This window comes from Prionailurus viverrinus, chromosome X, assembly GCF_022837055.1.
Source record: "Prionailurus viverrinus isolate Anna chromosome X, UM_Priviv_1.0, whole genome shotgun sequence".
In the NCBI taxonomy this organism is placed as follows: Eukaryota; Metazoa; Chordata; class Mammalia; order Carnivora; family Felidae; genus Prionailurus; species Prionailurus viverrinus.
Genome location: NC_062579.1, coordinates 24694066 through 24713241, shown reverse-complemented (window position 1 = coordinate 24713241; position 19176 = coordinate 24694066). Strand labels below are relative to the sequence as shown.

Genomic DNA, 19176 nt, shown 5'->3' with positions numbered 1-19176 from the left:
TTATAATAAAGGAGAATATTCAAAATTTATAAAACCGAATTTTCTAAAAAATGAGTTGATAGATTCCCAGTGGTGTCAAAGAATTATTTTGAGATTCTTTTTTTTTTTTTTTTTTTTTTTTTTTTAAATTTTTTTTTTCAACGTTTATTTATTTTGGGGACAGAGAGAGACAGAGCTTGAACGGGGGAGGGGCAGAGAGAGAGGGAGACACAGAATCGGAAACAGGCTCCAGGCTCTGAGCCATCAGCCCAGAGCCCGACGCGGGGCTCGAACTCCCGGACCGCGAGATCGTGACCTGGCTGAAGTCGGACGTTTAACCGACTGCGCCACCCAGGCGCCCCTTGAGATTCTTGTATTTCTCATAAATGCTCACAGGATCATTGCCTAGCTTTTCTCTAGTCAAGTGATAGGTACCATTTAACTTCTCCTGTCTATCATGACTGGATACCATGTATCAAGATGATAGGCAGAACTAAATCCTCTACTATCTCAGTCTTCATTAAATATATTCAATGTGTGGTTATTAACCTTTTAGAATTTTATTTACAAAATACACCTGAATCACTGTCCACAGGTAAATGTAACTGGATGGCATTTTAGGAATTATAGGTACTCTAGTTATTATTATTATTTTTTTTACAAAAGAAAAAAAGAAAGAAGATCACTGATTTATCAGTAGTGTAGGATGGCAAAGATTACATTGTTCTTCTCATTCATATCTTTTCTAAATTGATAGAATATGCCCTTCTAGTTCTTTGATTGTTCTGTTCAACCATAATAGTTTTAGTATTTCTCAATATTCCGGAGAATATCTTCATGCCACGTGAGCATGGAGTGAATAGGTTATGCTATAATTAGTCCACTTATTTTCATGAATTGATACCATTTGCTCTAAGACTTGTATATGATAGTCTTGAAAATAATCGCAAAATACATATTAATAGAGCATGCCTCATGTGCAATATATTGGCAAATGTTTCTTTGAAGGGTATTGCCTTCAAGTTGGTGATGGTGATGGCTTCGTTCTTAAAGACAATAAAAAACAAAAATGGTTTCTAGAACCAGATGTAAAATTTCAATTCTTTGAAAACTTCTGAATTTAAATAGATGTCACCTAACAATCCCCTAAGAGAGATTTCCATTGAAATATAGGTGAAAATGGTTTTGCTCTTGATGTGATGATGAATATTTCTTATGTGGGAAAGAAGCACTTGGATCAATATGTAATAAAATAATCTAAGACAGACATTTAGTCAAGTAGTGAAAAACTTAACAAATGTGAAGCCAGAGGACAGTGTGCAATGCACATTCGTAGATCCCTGGCTGAGGGCTACAGAACTTTGTGGTTAGCATTATTATTTAAGTAAATCTCATTTTTTAGTTTGTATTTAAATTTTTTAACGTTTATTTTTGAGAGAGAAAGAGCGACACAGAGTGTGAGCAGGGGAGGAGTGGAGAAAGAGGGGGAGACAGAATCCGAGGCAGGCTCCAGGCTCCAAGCTGTCGGCCCAGAGCCCAATGCAAGGCTCGAGCTCACAAACCGTGAGATCATGACCTGAGCCGAAGTCGGCAGTCAGAGGCTGAGCCGACTGAGCCACCCAGGCGCCCCTAAATAAATCTCATTTTTAAAAAGAAAACCTTTATTTGAGTATAGTTGGCCCACAGTGTTACATTAGTTTCAGGTGTACATTTTCATAAAATTCCTGTATGTGCAACAAAATATCATTAGCCAAAAACACCAAAGAATTAGAAACTTGGGTTTTAAATTGTGTTTCTGGAAGTTAAGTCCAAGGCAGTAGTCAGCTTTGAGTTTATTTTTAATGCTTCTCCACTCTATTGTATTTAACTGTTAAGTTCCTTGCTGTCGATAATCCATAATTACTATATTTGCGAGTCATTAGTATGAATCTAAGATAGCTGAGAGTGCCTCAAGGGTAGCTAATGAAGATCAAGGAAACTACATGTCAAAAAAGAAACAGAAGATGTAAAAACTTAGAATTATTTTCCTTTTAAGAGAAAATGATATGGATAGGCATTAAAACATTTTGGAACTCACACTGATCTTATTTTTAAGTTTGTTTGTTTGTTTCCATAGCAGCTGCTATGGAAGACAGTATGGAGGTTCCTCAAAACATTAAAAACACCAATACTATGTTATCCAGAAATCCGTCCAGCAATTCAAAAACCTTGAAATCGGGACTTCTTTTTTTTTACGTTTATTTATTCATTTTGAGAGAGAGCAAGAGCACATGAGAGGGGCAGAGAGAGAGAGAGAGAGCGAGAGCAGGAGAGAGAATCCCAAGCAGGTTCCTCACCATCAGTGCAGAGCCCAATAAGGGGCTTGAACTCATGAACTGTGAGTTCATGACCTGAGCCAAAATTAGGAGTCAGACACCTAATCGAATGAGCCGCCCATGCGCCCCCACGCTGATTTTTTTTTAAATGAAATTCAGATGTTCTCTAAATATTTTGAAGATATGTCTCATTCTAAAACAACCTGCTTGGTTAAATGTATACATACACAAATACATGGATATATACATATGCAAGAGAGAGATAAACTACTACTTGTTTTCTACCCAACTTTGTCCCAAATAACAAAAACCACTACTGTATAAAAACTTACAGGTATAAAATGTATACAATTGAAAAGCAAGAAAATTGAACCATTACCAAAAAATACTGTAGGAACATTCTGGTTTCAGATAATGTAGAACTATCTTTCCTTCAGGAGTTGAAGAAATTTATGTAAATAAGAAAAACAACTTATTAACCTGGAAATTTTTAATAACAACATCCACCAGTCTAATAGAATATATGAAAGTCATAATAAATTCGATTGACTTGTGTTAACTCTACTAGTTAGTATTAAATTAATGTGTTAGTGGCAATTGCACATTCACATGTCTGCCGATTTATTTTTTCTTTTAAACTGCTGAAATGGTTTGAAATGAAGAGATTGAGAATTTAAATTTAAAAATATGTGGTTAAATCTGTGGGTTGTCCTCTTTAAACTGTAGCCCAAAATTCTATTATTATTTTGAATGCAGAATTAGAAGTGCAGGCAAATTATCATTCTATTCATGATGAAAGCATATGTATCATGTATTTTGGTCGAGATATACACGCAAAATCGAATTTTGTAAAAAGTACAATTCTGTCATTTAAGCTAATTGGTGTAATTCTGTGAATTTGCAGTGTTATAAGTAAATGAGACATCTAAGTTGCAATTATTTTCATTTTATGTAAGAACTGAGTACAAGAATTCTGGACCTGAGAAATTAATAAGAACGCATACATAGTCCAGCTGATAATTTTACTCATCTTTACATGGATTCAGTCTGAAATCCTAAGCTCCATTTAATTGCATTCCTGCAGTAATGAGGATGGTCTTGTCATAAAACCTGTGCAGTAAGAAATGGCTGTGTTAGCATGCTTATCATCAGTACTCCTCTAGAGACCCTGTCACTGAAACCCTCAGCTGACCCCATCAACAGGCAGATGGCAGTTGATCAATTCAAAACGAAGTTACTGGAAAACTAATTTCAATTACAAGAGTTTTGTTGCTTATAGTATAGACAGAAAAGAGCAGAGGTCATCTCTCTCTCTGAATTTGCGTGCCAAATAGTATTTATTTCATGCTCTTATAAGGAATAAGGGAAGAGGTTCTATTGGCCAAATCCAAAAGGAATCTAAACTCCCAATGCCCATCGATCGTAGTGCTTGAATGGCAGGTAGGAAAGTGTAGACGGAGGACAGGCTAGTACTTCCTTAGACCTTAGGGCTTTCTGGAGTTCTCATTAAAACGGGAATCCCATTCTCAGTCTTCCTCATCTCGTGCTTCAATTATCAGTTAACTTAACAAGAAACTAGCATCAAATAGGGGAGCCGATGTCTGAAATTTGGAGGAGAAGGGTACTGAATATAAAGGTATATACCAGCCAAAACCACTTTGGCCCTCTTTTACTTCAATCAAGATTAAGGGGAAAAGTATAGGAGAAGTTCCTTTGGTAGAAAAACCACACATGTAGACTACCCCTCCCCCAATTCTACTTCACACCCAATTTTCCAGGAAGCTAAGAATTACATTTTAAAAACCAATTATGAAAATCATCCTTTTCTTAGAGTAAAACTATCCCTCTCATGACCTTATGGCTCTTGGTCTTTCATTCTCATAATCGTGGTACTAACGTGTATGTATGTCTTATTTTTAAACGCTTCTAACACTTTCTGCAAGAAGAGGGTATATAAATAATAACCCTTTTACTAGACTTACCATCATGGATTTTTGTTCATTTTCAGCCCTCTGCCAGCTCTAGACTGGAATTTATATAAATTCAGTAGAGGTCTTTTCATTATTAGGAAGCTAAAAGAATTCTTCTTTTGTATATCTATACCAGCACACAGTCCATGAAGAATCGATGATGGTGATGACTGAAGACATGCCTTTGGAAATTTCTTATGTGCCTTCTACTTACCTGACTGAGATCACTCACGTCTCACAAGCCCTGTCAGAAGTGGAACAACTTCTTAATGCTCCTGACCTCTGTGCTAAAGATTTCGAAGATCTCTTTAAACAAGAGGAGTCTCTGAAGGTAAAAGCAAAGTATTTTTGTTAAATTTTACAAGATACTCATCTTGATCATTTGCAGGAAGAAAACAGTTGACTTAAATGTACACACTGAAGGCATTTTGACTCCCCTATCGAATTACTAGCACACTCCACGGATGCTTAGTTGTAGAAATCCGGGGTAGAGAGAGAAACATAGAAGAGGGATTTTATAATATTTAATGTTGAGAGACTTTCTAAAAGAGGGAAGAAACAAAAAATAATAGTTTCACATCGATTTAGGGCAGAAAGGACTCACCCAAAAATAAGCTTTGATAGGGGAACAGTATATTCGCACCTAATACATTCCTTTCTCCTCCCATAAAAGAGGGAATTAGAGGAGATTTTAAATTTTATCTATTAAAAAATACAAAAGAATAAATTATATCTATTGCCTATAGTTTTAACTTAATATACATATATTCAATTTAGAATTAGTTCCAGTATCAGTACTATAATATATGGAGTCTAATCAAATAGAAAGCAATGAAATATTTTCTCTAAAATTACCAGCCAAAGGCTACCAACCAAATCCAGTTTTGTCTTTGTTTGTGTTTTTGTTTTTGTTTTTTTTCAAACCACCAACTGCAAATTTCTGGATCCCAAATGAAGGCAAAACATGATGAGGGAATAGCCTTTGAATTATAGAGGGAAGTATCTGAACCTAAATGAACGCAGCATCAAGAAAATGTACACAATAATGTGGGCCTCAAAATAATTTTTGAGATCATACATTTTACACTCAGAATGAAATAGTATAGCTTGGTATTTTTCAATGCAAATAGTGGGAGATTATGGACAGAAGGTAAGTTCACTGTCAGCAGCACCTATTAGCCAAAGTGTCTTATACTCTAAATGATTTTTTGAGAACTCATTCCATATCACACATTTATCTGCATAGGTATACAAATAGATAAAGCTGTTTGTTTGTTTTGGAAATCAGAGCTGCGGTATCTTGAGTCACTTGAATTTCCTATCTTATGTTGTATCAAGTAAGCTATAAAATTATATGCTAAAATAAAATAAGAAATGCATGGATCTCTGGAACTATTCCATCCATTTCAGTATGGTGTTTTTTCTTAGTATTTTTGAAATAAAAGTCAGATCGCTGACAGATACAGTGAAGAAAAGAAACCCAATCAGTTGATAAAGGATACATGCCAGCATTCCTGTCATTATTCACATTCACTAATTTCACATGACAGCACAGTTTATAAGTTCATCATTGTCATTCAACATGTAAATTACTGCTAATGAGGTAATATTCATTTCATTCCATGTTCGTGGACATATGGGTCAGGAGAGCAGTGACCCTAAACTTATTAAGTTGCCCATTGAATATCTTTGTCTCCATACCTCTTAACCTGGCACACTCAGAATGATGGGCCCCTGGCTATGCTCAGCTAATCATTTGTTCTTCCAGATGTATTTAAGAGTATTCTAGCTATTGCCAATTGTGATGGTATTGATTACTGTGGTTTGTAAAGAGGTATTATTGCAGGTTTAATTTAACCGGATTATTGAATCCTCATGAGATGCATTTTTGGGCATAATTCCAGCTCACCACCAGCAAATCTCCTGAAGCAGGGAAATGGGCTTCCTACCTCTGTGGGCCTTTTGAAGAGGATAGTTTTGATCTCAGTCTTTTCAATGAATATGTATTTCCTCTTAAAGGCATTCATCATTGTCATTATCCAGTAGTAAAAATAGAAAAGTAGCACATAAATTGTACAGCTGCTGGTTGGGAAGGTTTGAAATTAAATTGTGGTTGACTTTATTCCTGACAGATTTGCATGAATCAAATTACAGAACTGTAGTAGGCATTGTTGTGGTTTAACATACATATTCTTGAAAGTACAATACAATACAAGTAATGTGTAATAAGTTAAAATAATTACTTTCTGAACATAATACTGCTAATATAGCCCATATAATTTCCATAGAGTTATTGAATTAGAAAGCCACCTAATCATTTTGACAAAAACAAAGCAGATAAATACCTGTTTACATATGGAAATCTGCATTTAATAGCTAATACATGAGCTAAGGCATAACTAGCAATGAATGAGAAATACATAAAAACTATTTATTCTTATATCAAAGCCAATACTCGCATTGTGAATCAATTGACTGTGTTTGTTTGTATATAAAAATTTATAACCATTGCACAAATGATAGTACAATAGTTTTGAAAGAATTTAAAGTTTTGGAAGTCTCAATCACTATGAGGAATGGCTTATACTTTATTTTTAAGAAAAACTGTGAACTGTCTTAATACAATTTGCTCAAATATAATTACTACGTTAAGTCATGAAAGCCTGCTTCAACATGCCTTTTATGAAAGTGTGAGCATAAAAGAGGGTAGAACTCTGAGTGCCAGGGATCGAGGGCAGGGAGAAATGGGGAGTTGCTGTTCAGTGGGTATAAAGTACAAATGGAATCAGTTCTAGAGATCTGCTGTACGACATTGAGCCTATAGGTAACAGTAAGAGGCTAGATATCATATTAAGCCTGTTATTGAGTTGTTCTTACGACAACACAAATGATAATAAAGCATAAACATAGAACTTTTTAAGTTTCCAAAAGTTTGATCCCTGAGAGTTTTAAATATTTAACATCTCGTGAAAGCAGAAATGATTTATTTAAGGGGCCCAAATGGAAAGGATTTATCCTAATGCTGTCATATACCTGACTTTACTGAAAACTTCAGTTGTATTGGCATCTCCAGTATTCTTGGGGCCTCACCCATACCCCCTCCACACTCAGAGTTCCTTGTACTGTGACTGGCAGCTGCCACCTGCAGGTGCCTGGGACTCTGCCCAGAGCTCTCTCTAGTCGTCCAGACTCATAAGTGTCAGGGAGTTAAGGCTCTGCCTCCCCACCATCTCCCAACAAACCTCAACCAGTGACAGGTAGTTTTCTATGGATAAAGACTGAGACCCACTGTGCACAGTAGAAATCTTCCTCATATTACAGTCGTTAACTGGTTTTCTCTCCTATCCTCTCTGACTGCCTTACCAGGGCTTTCTGGGATCATTCCCAAGTAAATCATGTGCCTATATGTTCTAGTCTTAGAATCTGCTTCTAGGGCATCCAACCTTCGATAATTTTGAAAGAAATAATAGCATATACACTGTTTAGTCAGCATTTACTAACAGAAATCTTGGAAAATACTCCATTCAGGTTGATGACTGCTACTTCCCCACTAAGGAGCCCCTTAAGTTGCTTAATTAGACCTTGGCATTAATAAAGTAAGCTTTGAGGATAAAAATAAGAGCATGGATTAGAATAAGGGTGACAATGGGGTTTAATCTTTTGCTATAATAAGAATTAGTTTTTATCCACTGGTCAGGCACTGTTAATAATCTACCTATATTAACTAATTTAATCCTCACTACAAATCTATGAAATATGAAAAATTATTTTCCGCATTTGAAGATGAAAAAAACCTAAAGAAATAGAGAATAACTTGATAAAGTTGGTGCAGCTCATATTGATGGAGCACAGATTTGAACGCAAGCAACACAGCTCCAGGGTCTGAGCTGTTAACCACTGTACCATACTACCTCACGAGGTTTTTTTTCTCGAGTTCTCTGTTGAGCATACCAAACATGAATTTGGACAAAACACAGTAGAATATGGAGGTCTGTCATGCCCAGTTTGTAGGAAAAATGTCCTGAGTTCTCATTGTCTATGAATCCATGAAGGTTTAACAAGATTCCATAAAAGGAAGGAAGGGAGGAGGCAAGGGGGGGGGGGGGGAGGGAAGAAGAGAAAAGGAAAGGGAAGGAAAGAAAGAAGTCAGACATGAATCATCTCACTTCTTTCTTCTAAGCTGATGATAGTACACATGCTCTGGTTGAGGTGAATAGAAATTGTTTGTGGTTTTGGTAGGCAAGAGAGTGACAAGAAGTGTGGACATGTGAAAAAAGCTCACAGATGTTGACATGGTACTTGGGCCTAATGCACAGTTTAGAGAGGATCCAAGTAGACACAGCTATTGTTCAACCTCAACAGCACTTGGAAGAGCTTGTTGTGAGCTTAATGAGCCAAAGGCTGTAAAGCAAAGTCGCTCAGTCTTCTTTGACTGGTTCAGCTTTTATGTGGGGCCCTTGAGACTTAAGAGAAATTGTTAGGACAAGCTGCTAATCTAAGGAGTGAGGATTTTTGCATTCAAACGTATTTATTAAGCTCTTGTTATGTACCTGGCATCACTCTAAGTGCTTAAAAAATGGTGAACCAAATCAACGGACCCTGCCGTTTTTGCCATAGCAGTGGGAGACAGCATGTCGGCAAACACAGAAGTAATAAATAAGTAAATATTGTATATTTAAAGATGATACTTGTTATTAAAAAAACCCACAGAATTGGATAAGGGATATCAAATTACCAAAGGGGTAGGAGTAGGTGAAATGGAAAGAGGTGGGATTGCAATTTTAAGTAGGGTGGAAAGGACACTTGCACAAAGATTTGAAGAGACTAAGGGAGTCATCCTAGTGCTCAGCCTTGCTGTGTGGGCAGAGCGGATAGTCAGGGCAGAGGCCCACATGTTGGGAGCGTCCCTAACTTGATCACTGTACAGCAGGGTCGCTAGTGTGGCTGAAGCAGAATAAGTCAGAGGAGGGTAGTAGGACCCCAGATCAAAGGGCCTGTGGGTGGTGCAGATTGTGGAGGGCCTCGGGTGCCGTTGTAAAGAGTACCTTTTGCTCGGACTGAGAGAGGAGACATTGTAGACTTTTGAGGAGATGAATGACATGATCTGGTTTGTGCTTTAAGTAGACCTAAAAGGGATCAAGAGTAAAACCAAGGAGAGCAATTGGAGAAGAGATGCTGGTGGTCTGGGCTAGGGTGGTTGCAAGAGATTCCCAGACCCTGGTAATGTTTTCAAAGTGGAGGCAACAGATTTATTTCTCTATCCACACAGACTTGAGCATGGATGTATAAAGACCTATTCTCAGCAGATTTGGGGCTCAGCAGAATTTAGGTGTCCTGTGAATTTGGCAGAGGATTCCTTGAGGGGTGTAAGATTTCTTCTCACCAATATTTATGCCTTCTGTCCTCATCTTGCCTTGAAGCAGGGGCAAAAGCCCTGGCAATGAGATCTTATCTCTCTGATCAGGATCTTTCTCCATTGGAATCTATTTCATCACATCTAAGCACACGCTTAATGATGCCGGTCATTTGAATGAGGAAAAAACTAGTACCATGTGCAAACTTTTTTAGCCTGGTATTAAGGGAATTAAATAATAGAAGGAGATACCTCACGTACAAATCTGAACCAAAGATCTGAAGGCAAATAAAAGAATGAATGTTTCTGCACACCTTGTAGCACAGGGGCATACTACATAGAGCGTTAGATTTTTTTCACCGATTTAATAATATTCCAACAAGAGGAGTTTGCAATTATTCTAAATTAAGTAATCATGGAGCGTATAAAATGTCAAAGCAAAATTTGATTCTAAATGCTTTTTGAATTCTACTTAAATTAAATGTATTACCACATTGTAAAAACTGATCTTTGGTCTACATATAACATTTTGAATAATGTAATCATTTAGTGATTTCTCTGAGGAAAATCAAGTTTTTCAGCTAACACATTCATTCAGCTATAAATATAATTCCTTTCTTCAACTGTTTTTATCATTGGGGATTTATTTGTTCAATTTGCTATTTATATTTGTGAATTACTTTACAAATATTAATCTAGTCACTGTGATTTAAATCGTACTTCAGTCATTTTATCAGTACTTAATTTTTCATTCCTCTTCTAGTGAAGAGATTATAGATATTTACTGCATCGTAACCATGGCCAGCTCATATTTACTTGTGATTTTAGTACAGTTTTCTTTTATATCGTACACATGTCTCTCTTTTACAGGAGATAATCCATTCTCTTCTGCCCGCCATTATTTCATCAGGCCCAACCATTGTCCTGCTTTGGCTCCCTAGCTGTAGTGTATTCCCATCTTTGCTAAAATGCACTTTGAGAACCACTCCTGCTTAATTTCTCTCAGCAAGACTATTTGGATCATCCCCATCCTATAAATTCAAGAAGTCAGAACTTTCCACATTAAAACATACAATTCATGAGGCTGGAGGAAGTTCGGAGGTCGAAATTCAGTTCTGGGGAGGTTTCCCTTCTGTTCATGACCAGTTCTCTTCTTTGACCAAGTCACATGCCATCTTCTGATGTGTGATATATAATTGCTGATTTGTTAGTTCTGCCAGGACCATGCATCCTCCTATGGAGAATGTTTCGGACAAAATCCGTTGTTGTATTTACGAAGTGCTGTTCACATGTGGACCATAAACCGCGCAGAAAAAGCAAAAGGATAACTTACCACAGAGCCACTAAAAATAGCTTTAAGATTCTTCTTTAGAAGCTCAGAAAAATCTCATTAATAAGTACTTTAATGCCTTTTGATTGAACACTCTTCCCAATTTGATATGTCATTAATGTAGAGCCTGGTAGCTGGATGGGACATACAGAGGATAAGAATTAGATTTATTTAGGGTCTTGCCTTCATCTGTCAGATGAAGACAAATTCCAGAGAGTGAAAATGAACTGGAGTTTGAGTCTTTGGTGCGCCGTTTTCTCTTTTTCAATTTTCAGATAGATCTACTCCCCAATGACTGCTGTCACAACAGCCACTAATGGGTTTCTCTAATCTTTTTTTTTTTTTCCTTAGAAATCAAAGTTGTGTGCTCTTCTATTAACCAAGTTACATAGGGTCTCAAGGCATTTTTGTTAGCTCATACTGCTTAAAGCTATTATTTTCAGCTACCCCAAATGTGAAAACAGTAGTGCAGGGTTTTATAAATCTGAAGACACATGCAACATGCACTTAAGTGTAAATATATCCATTTAACTGCAGCGCTGCATTTATTAAAATGGTGATAGTGAGTCAGCAACAGCAACAGATACAGTTTTCACCGCCTGCAATGGTTTGCAAATGAGCTATCTGCTCCTTCTGACCTGTTCCCTGTGGTGACCAGCAAACATCACATGCACAACCGACCAGGCAGAAAACACAGTATCTTTTGTTGTTCACCACTGGATCTACAAGTCCTAGAACAGTACCAAGCAGTTAATAGACACTCAGTGTGAATCTGTTGGATGAATGAACAGCAGTCTTGTAAATCCAGATAGGGACTCCGTGATCTAAGAGGACACAGCATTGTTAAGTTAATCTAGCAGTACCAAGCCTAAAAGGAGAAACAAAATTAGACTCTTTTATATTATATTCTTGGTCATTGATTTAAATCATCCAGACATAGGTGACTTCCAACAATCTGTGCACATATACTAGCACGGAGACATTTATGCTATCTAGGTTTGGACATACTGATTTTTAGGCCAATCACTTATGAATGTATGTGGCAGGAAATCCACATGTAATTAAAATGTTAGTAATATTTTGCGTACACTGAGCTTGCATTATATGGTAAAACACTGAATTGGAACAGAAAAGACCTAGATTTAGATCCCACATCTGACGCTTGTGTCCTTGAGCAAATCACGTAAGTCTCAGTTTTCTGAACTTTGAACTGAAATTAATGATAATACCTGTCTCAGCCTTTTCAGCTGTACACTTGTGGAGATGAAGTGAAAGCATGTAGGATTATGTGAAAAAATTCTTGTAAAAATGTGTAATTATATAAATTTCACGATTTGTAAGACCTGTCTTACTTCATCAAATACCCAAAATCTTAAAAATCATTATAAATTAAATTTTTATGGAAATAATCTTTTAAAACTGGTCTTTTAAAAAGCAGTAAACCTTATACAATTGCATATTTATGTGTAAAATACTTTAAATAACATGTTGACAACAGCATAAAATATACATAAAGTTGTTTCCAGATTTGGCAAATAGCCTAAAGTTTAAAAAAAAAAAGTTTAAAGTCAACGAGAATGCACGGAGTCTAAAAAAAACTTGTTTTTGACAAAAACTTCTTTTAGAGAATCTTATTTCTGATCATTTTCTTTGACTATATTTCCAACGCTAAGTATTACTTATGTGGGGGCAAACTTTTCCATTCTTCAATTAATTTCAGGTACTAAAAAATAATTCTTTGTTCTGTACTTCTCTTGAGGTTGTGAAAACTCTGGATCATTCCAAGTTTCTCTGCGCTATGGCTTTTACCAAGAATAAGAAGCTGTTTTTTCAGTTTGTTTTATTGTTTTGAGTTTTGTTTTCCAGTGAAATTTGTTGAATTCATTTTTTCCCAACTCCTTTTCAGTAATTTACAATTCTTTGTTCAGATTACAGAACTATGAAAAAAAAAAAGAACTTGATTTAAACTGTTTTAAAGCATTGAAGCTTCTCTTTCTTGGAGTTCCGAGATTTATTTTTATTACTTATTTTTTTTTCCTTTTGCCATTTAGAAAAGCTACTCCGTATTCATTTTCCTGCTTACGTCGGTAATCATGACCACATTAATACTATAATAGTTTTCAGTTGAGCCTTATGAAGTGACATTATGTAGATCAAAATGTTCAAATATTGGCAATTGTGTATAGTTCATTCTAATTCACTGACTTTTCTCCAAGTCTACTTATTTCTAAATCCTAATGCATATCGTTAAACATTCAAGGAAAAGAACTAAAAAGTTTCTTTTGTAAACCACATATAATTAATGGGCACCATTTACTCCCAATTCCCAAGTTGAATTTGCCACACCTTAGACAAAAGAGTAAAGAATGTTCTCAGCATTTGGGGTATCTGTGGGGCTTCCACAAAGGTAAAGATAGGAAGTAGAATGTTAGGATCCTCCTTCTGTATCATGTTTTGTTTTGTCATTCTTAAATTTTAGTTTAGGTTTATCTCAGAACGATGGTATGAGACACCGGTTTTGCTTTCTCTGTCCCCCATCAAAAACACTTAGGATGGAATGCATGTTCTCCCAACATCAACAACATTAATCATGTATAAAATAGGTAAAATATTACCAAATAGGTTTCCTGTTTTTTCCAAAACAGAGTACGTCATTTGTATTCTTACAGACTTAACTATATCTTGTATGGTAGCTATCTATGAACTTGATTGATTACTCATACTGGATTTTCAGTTCTTTGTCAAAATAATAATATGCTCATAAGATGGCATATGTATACAGGATAAAAAGAGTGTAAAGGGAATAGAGGAAAGGAAAACATCCTGTCCACAGTTTTAAATCCCATTCCTCAGTGGTAATCATTTCTTTTAGGTTTCCCTCGATTGCTATATTGCCTTAGAATTTTTCTCCATAAAACCTACCTGCCCCTCCTCAACTCAGTTACACAAGACATAAAAGCATGCCCTGGTTCTAAAAAAATGGAAACATAGAATGCCATATGTCTAATTTTGAAGAGAAATAGCATTTGCTTCCTTACAACTCTGCTTTGCTATGTGCAAGAGCCAATTTTTCTATCAAGACTTTCAATAAAGTGATTTAGACAATGTGCGCAACTCAACACAAAATGTACCTATCGCAAAATGACTTGTGAAATTGTTTCCAGTTTAGCTGGTGCTGATGGACTAGAATCATTGTCTTTGAGGAATACTTGGGGCAGTAAAGTGAAGGTTTTACATTTTTCTTTTCCTGTCGATGCTCTGTGGCATGTGAGAAACATGGGCAGAGGTAATTCTGAATGAAGGTGTTAGGTATCTGAGGTATCTGAGGAAACCATGGAGCAACTTAGCCAGAAATGCAGATGGACTGTTATTCTTCTATTTACTCTAATAGCTAAATAACCAGTAAAAGTGAAATAGAATAAACAGGGAAATAACTGAAGAGCTCACAACATCTGTTGGGACCTGAATGCGTATCTGCCATGGTTCAAGAACAGTGTAACAAAATCTTAAGGTTCAGTGATTCCATTCAAATTGGATTTTCATAAGCAAGTTAAGATTCAGAGCTTCAGCTCCACTTTTCCCTTCAAATCAACAAATACTTATTAATGCTCAAATACTGGGTTTAACACCGTAAAAGAGAAATATAAGACTTGATCTCTGCACTCTCGTAATTTGTGACATTAATGGGATACACATATCAGAGTTATGCAAACAAGTTAGGAAGTAACGAAGGTAGGAAAGGCATAATATAGCCAAAATACCGTATAAGGAATATGTGAGACAGAATTCATGAGGAGGAGAAAGCAATTCAGAATTTAGAAAGCTGAAGCAGAATAGTTTTATAAAGGAGAAAGCCCTTAAATATCTGTAGTTGGATGTAATTGGAATTTGGACAGTACTAATAGCTACCACTCATTTATTTTGTCCCAGGACATGTTTTAAATTCTTTGCTTATGGTGAGTCATATGGTCATCACAACAACCTTATGAAGAAAGCACTCTTATTATACCCATATTCAGAATTATCCCAGCTAGAGATGGTGGTGTGTATCAGAGCGGTGGCAGGGTCAAATTCTGGACACATTCCAAAGGTCGAGCTCATAGGATTTGGTGGCCACTTGCGTGTAGGCTGGGAGAGAGAGAATTCGAGGATACCACAAATAATTTTGTCATGAACAACTGGGAGAATGGAGCTTCCGTTAAACTATATACTGTGGGCGATTGCAGGAGGATCAGGTTGGGGGAAAGATTTAGTATAAGTTTAGTGGTGATAGGTTAAGCGTAAGATGTTTATTAGACATCCACATGAATATCAAAGACACAGTTGGATAGATACAAGTCAGAGTTCAGAAGACGATCTCGATTAGAGATGTACATATGGGGAAAAGTAGGGGTAATTTCTTAGCTCTTCTTCCACACTTGCTCACAATATGTATCTTTTCCTATGTTCATTTCCCAACCCTCTTTCCTTCTAACCCCACCTTTGTGGACAATCTCAGCCCCACGCCCATGACTTAAATATCAGTTTGACACAAATGGATCTTATTGGCGGAGGTAGAAAGCGGGAGAGGCAAGATGCCAACATAGCATCAAAGACCTATTGCTAATAGGGCCCAACAGAGGTGGCATCTGGCAGATGTAGGGACTCAGCCATTTAATGACAGACTCTGCTTAAGGCCACAGCAAGGTGTCTGTGGACTAAAAGAAATAGGATGGCAGAGGTAGACAGAGAAATAGAGAGGAAGCTGAGGCAGAGCCAAATGAGGTGAGACTAGGGACGCCAGGGCTATGTGATGAGGGTTATGCATAACAGTACTGAATGCTGCAGAGGAGGCAGTGAGGAAGCTGTTGATGAGCCAATAAGTCGAATTTTCCTTCAGGAAGCAAATACAATAAAAAAAGAAAAAAAAAGAATTATAGGTGTTTATAACCAGCTGCTCACATGAGTCACTTTGAGAAATGAAGACTAAGGAATCACTTGGAAGCATTTATATATCTATATTTATATCAATATCTATTTTTATATTTATATATAATGAAGTTCAGTGTACTTCAAACCAGAATGTCATTATATGGGTGCAAGTCACCTTCAGGGGAAAGTATGCTAAATAATCAATTTCATATTTTTCATATTATCTTGTATTTTAGTTTATATGTTTATTTCTCTGGAACTGCATTATTTCAATTCTAATACAGCTTTTTTTCCACTTGCTGAAACATTTTTACTAAGGGAACACTGGCAAAGTTTGAAGTAAAGATTTAATAAATAATGTCTGCATATGTTATTACAAACTTTCAAACAGAAGACAAAATTTCAGATTAATGTTTGCCTACACATCCTATAATCAACATATTTAAAATCCTGCCTTGGTAAGAGGTTTAAACTCATGGAGGTGTGTTTGATGTTACTCCTTGGTATAAATAGGATTACAGATGCCTGTAAATCATAAGCATCCTTATTTTTTAATTGTGTGCTACAGTTTAAGCAAGTGCTGACTTGAATTTTCTGTTTGTGTATATGTGAGATGCCCACTTATTTTCTTGACTACAGGAAAGATACAACGGAAGTGATGGTATTTTAAATATTAGAGACCATACTGGCACTCTTAATGGTACTCTTAATGGTATTTTTGAGACAAATACGTAAGACACAAAATTAAAATTTCAGTAACTTCTTAAAAGTTTATTTTCATCAGAAGTGATTTATAATAAATTCACTTTATCAAATACCACCATCCCCTACTCCAGCCCTGTTCAATTTCCACAGTATCTCCTTTGACATTCATACAAATAGGTTTACCATTTAGGTGGGCAAAGCCATGCTCTGTAATGAAACATTCTGACAGCAAGGGAGTAGTTGCTGCTTTACCTTAAATGGAAGAAAAACTGAACAGCAGAAATCCGTCCCTTATGATAGAGAAGACAGCATTGTGAAGAGTTACTTGAGAACTTTATCTCAACCTGATTAATTGGCAAAGGGGTCCCTTGTTTCGTTCCCTAGATAAATGGTCTGTAGTGTCTAGTTTCTCTTTTCAGCCCATTGAAGGCACTATTACATGGTACTTGAATCAACAAAGTACTTTTAGGTTCACATTGTTTGTGTTATGAATCCCCTTTAAAAAACTGCTTCTCTCTCGGGCGCCCGGGTGGCCCAGTAGATTGAGCGTCCAACTTCAGCTCACCTCATGATCTCATGGTTCATGAGTTTGAGCCCCACATCAAGGCCTTGCGCTGACAGCGTGGAGCCTGCTTCGGATTCTCTGTCTCCCCCACTCTCTCCCCACCGCCCCACTCTCTCTCTTTCAAAAATAAGCATTAACATTTTTTTAAAAACCTGATTTTCTCTAAAGAGAGGTTCATGTTTTTAAATATCATTTATGTCAGAGTTTAAGCTCATCTTATCATGTCTGTGTTTTCAAGGAACTCTTATTTAAACCACCAGCTTTTCAACTGGAAGCCTGACTTACAGCATCATAGTTCATAATCTTCCCTTTTTTCCTTATTTTACATACCCAGACCTCATCTCTCAGTTGAGAAAGTTATTTCGCTGTCTAATTTTTCCCTATTAGCAGTGTATAAATGAGGGTCTTATTTGACTTGATGCCATGAAGCAGAGCGGCAAGAATGCTATTTTAAAATACCAAAGACCTAAATCTTATGCACTCATGTACAAGTGCCTTCCGGAAATGAAAGTTTCCTTGGGCAGTAAGAGTGACTAACAAACCTGTGACAGAATCTAGATGGAGGGTAGGGAGGTTAATTCCTAGGGGCGTATCAAAATTAAGAGAAAATGTTGACTAAACAGGGGGTACCTCATGATTTTGCCATCATATTTTCAGGTACGATAAGGAACTATTCAGGGATAGACATGAAAATAATATATTCTGTAGTGATCCTAAGGATTTTTCTATCACCATAGCAACTACAGGGACTATGGTTTCATTTTTAGAGGGTCAGAAACTATAAAGATCACTTATTTCTAGACAAACCAAAATAGTAAAAAGCTATAAAAGATCTCATCTTTGACTTTAAACTGTGGAAACTGCTACAGAATTTTCTTTGGTGCATATACCATTTTTCTGTGTGCAGTGCCTCAGGGACAGGAGTATGTGTAGGGACTTTAAAAAAGGATTTCCTGGACTCCAGCCAATTTTGACAGCATTCTCTGAGAATGCACCAAGGAGCTATTATCTAGATATCCAGGGAGTGTGACATCCCCTGCCCCAGTTTTTGCTTTTTGCTTTTCTCATTTAAGCTAGAAAGTTTTTCTGCCTTTGCAACATGCTGCCCAGCATTGCTAAAACCATTCATAACTCGATTCTGAGCAATTCTACCACTTTCTAGAGAACTGGGGCCTCTCCAGAGATTTGGATTGAAACCGGGAACTTTGGCAAGCTCAGATCCTCAGAGAGAAAATATATTTACCTGTTTTGTGTGTGTGTGTGTGTGTGTGTGTGTGTGCACGCACGCACACACGCACACACATAGACACACAACCCACATCAAAGCCATAAGTAGATGACTTTTGTTCTGTTGGGGAAAATCCTCCTTTCCTTCTCTTAAATTTTATCCCCATTGGAGATCACAGCTATTTATTTTAATTGTGTGGGCTTCCAACGTGAAGGCAAACTGGTTACACTGACTGGTCGCCCCAGTATAAATTTAGGTAATCAGCTTTCCAGTCACCTGGCTTTTGGTGTCACATGGAGAAATTGTCAGAGTTCTGAATTGTTGCCCTTGGTCTGGCAGCCATACTAAAATGGAGTCCATGATTTACATCGTCAGGAGTTGAGCCAGAGCAAGTGGTAGTGAAATCAGGAGGCCCAGGTCAGTCGACTTAACAGAAACAGCAAAGAAGTCCTGTTGGTGCACGTTCCTGGCACCCGACCTAATCACGCTCGTGGGATAGCCCTAACTATTCTACCCAAGGCTGCAGGTTCAGAACTGTCAGAAGATGATATGGAATTTCACCACGTGAATCAAAGAGAAGAAAGCATATAAGGCGAATATTTGATTGCGGTAATTTCTAGGGCATTGCTAACACATACTGAATCCATTCTGTTCTTTTGAAATTTGTGTTGCATTTTCAGGCTTGGGTAGTAAACTTAACCTCAATAGCAAAGTGTTGTATGTCAAATAAAGTGAACCACAATGTAACAGTAAGCTATTTTCAATTTTGTGGTGAAAGACGGTGACAGTGGAAGACTGTCTACTCTATCCAGGTTTATAG

At 36.9% G+C, this 19176-nt stretch overlaps 1 protein-coding gene across 13 annotated transcripts in view; it reads left to right on the top strand.

Moving 5' to 3' along the window:
• The window catches only part of DMD (dystrophin), a 2022811-nt gene that overhangs the window by 871034 nt on the left and 1132601 nt on the right, over positions 1 to 19176 (top strand). For all 13 annotated transcript variants that reach the window (XM_047843142.1, XM_047843144.1, XM_047843153.1 and 10 more), the window contains one exon: positions 4401 to 4595. In XM_047843142.1, coding sequence (XP_047699098.1) covers positions 4401 to 4595 — 195 coding nt within the window. The remainder of the gene's footprint in view (positions 1 to 4400; positions 4596 to 19176) is intronic.